A 6000-nucleotide genomic window follows, 5' to 3' on the forward strand; every position below is an offset into this window, starting at 1 on the left:
CAGGATATTAAGTAGAGATGTAGCAAATATGCATTGTGATCTTTTCTTTATTTTTACTTTTGGGTAAGCAATGTGTGCATACATACTTGCATGTGCCTTAAGTCCTTTCCTTCTTTCAGTTATGCATGAGAAGTTAAAGTGGCCTTGCCTTGGAAACACAGAAGTGACCTAAACAGTGGTGGTGGTGTTGCCATGAAGAAGGAAAAACACAGATGCCCCACTTTCTAGTTTGTCTAACATAGATGTATATTGTTGGCTATGCTTATTATGTGTGTCACAAGTTGGTCTGAGTAGGAAGATAGTGGTTGAAAATAAGAGATTCCAAATCCCAGGTGTGAGCAAGTCATGTTTGTTTCCAATCTTCAGGAAAAAAAAAACCCTCAAAAGGAAGTGATATCATTATACTGACATTTCAAGGAAGGCCATGATTCACTAGTAAATGTCAGTGAAATAGTAGATCAAGAAAAAGTGGTAAGAGACACCCTGAAACTTCTTATGTTATCTTAGGTGAATGCAGTTTGTGTTCCTCCTCATACCCAAACTGGGTTGTAAAGCCAACACTCAAGTTTAGGTCTATGGTGTGCAGAACTGAGGTCCAGAGAAACAAAAGGCCTACAGTTTGGGAACTTTTTAATGAAAGTCAGAGTGAAGAGTTGGTGTAGTGTCACCGTGTCACAGGAAGCAGTGAGTACAGATTGCAGAGAATTTGAGACTAGGGAATTGATTCGCTTCATCTGGGACTAGAGAGAGACCTCTGAATGAAAGCCAAGGAAAATACTGCCACTTACTAGCTTAGCGGTTCTGAGTAAATCACTGATCTTTTCCTCCTTTGCAAAGTGGTTGTTCATCCCAACCCTTTTATTTATAACTCATGTGGCTGAGATACAGTGATATGGGCATCAGGAGATGTGTTGGCCCGTGCCTGTAATCCCAGCACTTGGAAAGCAAAGCCTGGAGGGTCATAGAGTTGAGGCTAGTTTGGACTACTTCAGGAGACCCTGGCTCAACGAACTGAAGAAATTTCTCAAAGGAAGAGATGGTCTTGAGTCAGCCTCTTATAGAGAAAATAAGACTTTCTGCATGGGTTCAAGTTAGGTCACCTTTAGCACCAGCTGCCTCTGAATCTTTCTTTTTGTCCTCTAGGGCTTTTCTTAGTATGTTGACAGTGTACATTATAAGATTTTTATGGCAACGGTTAAGTAATCTCGGAACCATTTAAGAAATATTGGCTAACCTGACAGAGAGAAATTAGTGAATGTATCATCTCTTTGGTTCTATGTAAACTTTTATGGTCTCCAATGCACAGATTTAGATGAGGTGAGGTCAGATGAGTATGTCCCAGGTCCTGAATCTGTTGGAAAAATCTATTCCCTAAGAATATATCACCTTGGCCTTTGCTGTTTGTACAGTATTAAGCTAGGTGCTATGTTTTAAATTTTCAAAAATATTTATTTGTGTGGCTGTGTGTGTGTGTGTGTGTGTGTGTGTGTGTACATGCACACGTGCATTGGGGTGCATGCAGGTGTTTGAGAAGGCCAGAAGATGTTGGGTCTTCTACTGTGATTTTCATTTCATAATCTATGTCTTCTGGCAGTTACATTATCTACCCATGCAGGGCAATTCTTTTCAAAAATGTTATACTTTGAAACTTATTCATTAACTAATGAGTTTCCATAAGGCTTTTTATAGATTCTTAGTTTTGATTAAACCACCCAATCCTGCCATTCTCTCCTTTCCCTCCTCCCCATCCCCAATTAACCCTTTAACCCTTGGTATCTCTTATTTCCCCGTCTTCTCTTATTTCCCATGTATTTTATTATCCTTCCACTCATTTATAAAGTTGGGTTAAGAATACCTATGATACCATCTTCATTTGGGTTAGCTCCCCCCTCATCCTCTGATTTCCCTCCTACTCCTCCCTCCCTCCCTGCTTAAGCCTTTCTGTCTCTAGTATTCCACTTGACTACTTCATTTTACATGTAACTGATCCCCCCACACTTCCTTTAACAATTATATCTACATTTTATGGCTTTAGTTAGAACCCTCTGGGCCTTTTGGTGTTATTTCACCTTGGTCTAGATTTGGTGCCTTCTGTGATTGTGTCAGTTTTCAGATATTTGTTATTTCATTCCATGTTTAGAGTCGTATTTTCAGAATTAATTTCAACATAAAAATTGATAATGGTGGCCTGATTCGATGGCTCAGTGCATAGAGGCACCTGCCACTAAGCTCATGACTTAAGCTCGGCACCTAGGATCTACATGGTAAAACAAGTAAGTGGCTTCCCCAGGTTGTTTTCTGACCTCCACGTGCACTCTGCAGTGCATGTATAGTTCTCCCATCCCCTGAAATTAAATAAACTATATGAAAACAAACCCTAGAAAAGGGAAACTTACAACTTCCTAAAACTTTATCTCAAGTGATGTATATGGGGAACTAGGGGAGGCATTATGATTGACCTGTCACCTGGATTTTCTTTGCTAGAATGAGAACTGTGTGTCATTTAGTGTCTAGTACCTGGTTTGTCTTCTATATTGTTGGAAGCTATAGAGTAATAGTGGTAGTTTTTCATTTTTGTTTTTGAAATAGGATCATATTGAATAGCCTACACTGGCCTGAAATTTAGAATCCTCCTGCCTCAGCCCTCTGATCAATGGAATTGCAGATGTGTCCCATCATAGCTAGCTTTTTGACAGTATGCATTGCACTGGAATACCAGTCCTCTAGCTTTGTCCTTTGGAGAGGCAATATGATTAGGTCCTCTGTCCCATGCAGAGCCAGGTTCTTCTTACAAAGCTACACGACTCAGTTAGCTAACAGGACACATTGCTAGCCTAGGATGTGCCTGTGAGCTCTGAGTTTGTTCTTCTCAAGATTCAGTAGCTTGTGACTTTGTGCAAAAAGGTGGAGATCATTAATGTAGTAGCTGAAGATGTGATTAGATGAGATATTGATTCTGAACTTCTGCCCTCTTCTTTGTGTTCCACCCTGTTCTTCCTTAGGGAGGTGGTACAGACAGAGAAAAATGAAAGCGAAAACTAGGCCACTGGCTTTTGAAAAATATTGATCAGGAAGGCCATAGATGTAGTTCCAACACTTTCCTCTTTGTGTGATGTCATTAGGGGGTGAGGGGGTAGGTCTAATGTGCCCTGTAATCATCCCGACAGGGACTTCCTTTTACAGGGAAAAGCTTAGAAAAGAATAAGAGTCTCCAGAGGCAACACCCAGAAATAATATTGGCCTTTCTAAATGTACTTCTTTGAAGTTGTTGATCCTGTTGATTTTTTAGGCTGTGTAGTGGAGTGAAGAAATGGTGTGAGATGTTCAGTTGTGAGCAACAAACCTCTGAGCAATGCCCATCTCAGGTCATAGCCCTCGTACACTACTCCCTGGTTTCCACCACCACTATTGCACGTCATCACACATGCATGGTTTTTGCTCCCACAATGCTCATAGGCAATATGAATGTCTGTTAGATGGTAGTGTCTGTATTTGTACCAGCTCCAAGTCAGAGGCCCCCCTGGTGTGGCCCATTGTATAAATGGCATTGTGTAACAGTCAGTGTCCTCTAAGTGAAGTATGGCTCCGACTTTTAACCTTGACTTGCCTGGGTTGTTTCTGTGGACGCAGCCAGGCATCTTGTGAATGCATCCCCTGGGACACAAATGGCTGTGTTGAACCCTGTGGGACTTTTGAAACTATACCAAGAATAGCAGAAATCCAATTGGCTTTGGGTTATCAGGCTTGAGGTCCACTGTGTTGAAAGGGTGATGATTAGTAAGAGAAAGGCCAGGCCACTTTCTCATTTGCTTTGCACACTTGATGGGGGAAGTGCTCTTTGCCTTGCTAGCATCAGAAGTAGACCATCCTCGTTTCTTTAGCACATCACATCAGCTTTCAGTACAAACCAACAGCAGCCAATAGAAAGTGCCATCTATGGAAGTGCATTTAAGGCAACACTGTGCTCCAGTGCTCCAGGGTGGGGGTTCTGCCTTCTGTGCCAATGGATCAGTTTCTCATGTCCATGGGTTTCTGACCCAGCAGCTTTTTAAAACACCAAGAAGCATTGCTCTGCTTTCTAATGCCTCTCCAAGAGACCAGGGCTGCCGTGCCTCTAGCTATGCCCTGGAAAGCATATTTGAGACAAATCAGCTTACTTTGCCTGCATGCCTAGGAAGCCTCTCTTTAAAACCTTAGTATGGGATGTGGGAGAACTGTATCTAAATATCTTACTTTTTCCATTCAGGAGAACGACGGAGACGCCGATGCCAGGTGGCATTCAGCTACCTGCCCCAGAATGACGATGAGCTTGAGCTGAAAGTCGGGGACATCATAGAGGTTGTAGGAGAGGTAAGCAAGTAGCTGAGTTGACACGGTTGCCTCATGTGGCTATCAGACCCACCTGTATACCCAGCCATGAAGAGCCCTTGCTACATGTGCACAAGCCCATTGGCCTTAGCCATGGAAAGTCAAATTCAGAGAGACTCTAAAGATCATTTAATTGAGTCTCCTAGGGAAAGTGGTTCCTTTAGAGGAATTCGTTTAGGCCAGGTGTGTGGGGGGGGAAGGTCAGATGTGTGGCCATCTGAAGCCATTGTCTTTGTGCCATAACACACACAGTACCTTTGAAATTACAGTGTTGTGTCATCAGCTTCCCTGTCTAGTTAATGATGGACTCTGAGTGATCAGAATAGCAGGACTCCATCTGTACAGTAGGGATTCAGCTTTCATTGTGGAGAATATGGAGTTTAGAGAGAATGAAAGTGGCATGTGGCATTTATTGTGACAAGTATGATAAGGGCTTTTCTTTGTCATGTTCTTGCTTGGCTTGGATGCTAGAACCCTGACTAGGGGTGGCAAGGGGATGAAGAAATGGCATACACAAAAACTCACAATATAACCTTGGATTGAATAGACTAGACTCTATGGAGAAGCTGCACCCCACCCCTAAAAAAAAAAAAAAAGCAAAGCAAAACAAAACTCAGTGCATTTGTTCTACACAGTTGACCAGGGAATTTGGGTTATTGCACACAGCTGAACAAGGAGCAGGGTCATAACATTGAAGATAAAGAAGGAAGCAGGATTATTACATACAGATAAAGAAGGAAGCAGAGTTATTTCATACAGCTGAGCAAGAAAGAAGACAGGTTAAGCAAATCTCAATAGGTGCAGTCTCTGTAGAGGACCAGTCTTTAGGCTGTGGCATGGACAAGGGGGAAGACAACTACAGTGGTCATTTCTGTACCCACTGTCAACATTTGTACTCTGACCAGGGGATGATATTGTCATTTCTATGAGTCTCAGCTCATAGAGGAAGATTTTGCCACTTCCATGGTTTGAGCTATTGGAGTTTTCAACATGCCCATGTTCATGCAACAACACACATTCACTCAGACCTCCCTGCAGTCCCTTTGTTGTTATTCTGCTGTGGAACCCAAGACCTCACTCCAAGCTCTACAAGGAAGGAAAATTTTCACATATTAAGGCACTTAATCATGCTGATCACTTTATGGTGTAGATGAGCCAAGACCCTCAAGAGGTAGCAGAGACAGGGCTAAGGGGAAAAGCCTGCTCTATTGACTAGCAACACTCTCAGTTTCCCATGCCACTTTCCCCTGAATGTTTGCTCCTATCTACCCCAAACTAGCCTTACTGGTAGAATGTTTCTAGAGACACTGGGTGAGCTGCTTGTACTCTGCTCCCTCATGCATTGGGGGTCTTGTGTGTTGGATAGTTAGAACCTCATCATTCTGGTTCAGCATTTGCCTCTTTATATAGAAAGAATTAAAGTGCCACTTGGATGTGTTTTCTGGATATCAGTTGACATTACAGGTACTCATGGTTTATAGAAAACAGGGTGGAAATTGAGGGGGCCTAGAAGTGAGCTATGGGTGGGGTAGTACTAACAGGTCTTCCAGCAGAAGTCAGGTTCCATGTAATAAGGACACACGCTCCACCATGTTCATAGCAGCCTTATTTATAATAGCCAGAACCTGGAAA

General features: G+C 42.5%; 1 protein-coding gene across 1 annotated transcript in view; it reads left to right on the forward strand.

Moving 5' to 3' along the window:
- The window catches only part of Sh3kbp1 (SH3 domain containing kinase binding protein 1), a 359863-nt gene that overhangs the window by 168373 nt on the left and 185490 nt on the right, over positions 1-6000 (forward strand). Inside the window, 1 exon segment of the mRNA XM_031370222.1 lies at positions 4247-4350. Within this exon segment, the coding sequence (XP_031226082.1) occupies positions 4247-4350 (104 nt within the window).

Source organism: Mastomys coucha, chromosome X (genome assembly GCF_008632895.1).
Source record: "Mastomys coucha isolate ucsf_1 chromosome X, UCSF_Mcou_1, whole genome shotgun sequence".
Classification (NCBI taxonomy): domain Eukaryota; kingdom Metazoa; phylum Chordata; class Mammalia; order Rodentia; family Muridae; genus Mastomys; species Mastomys coucha.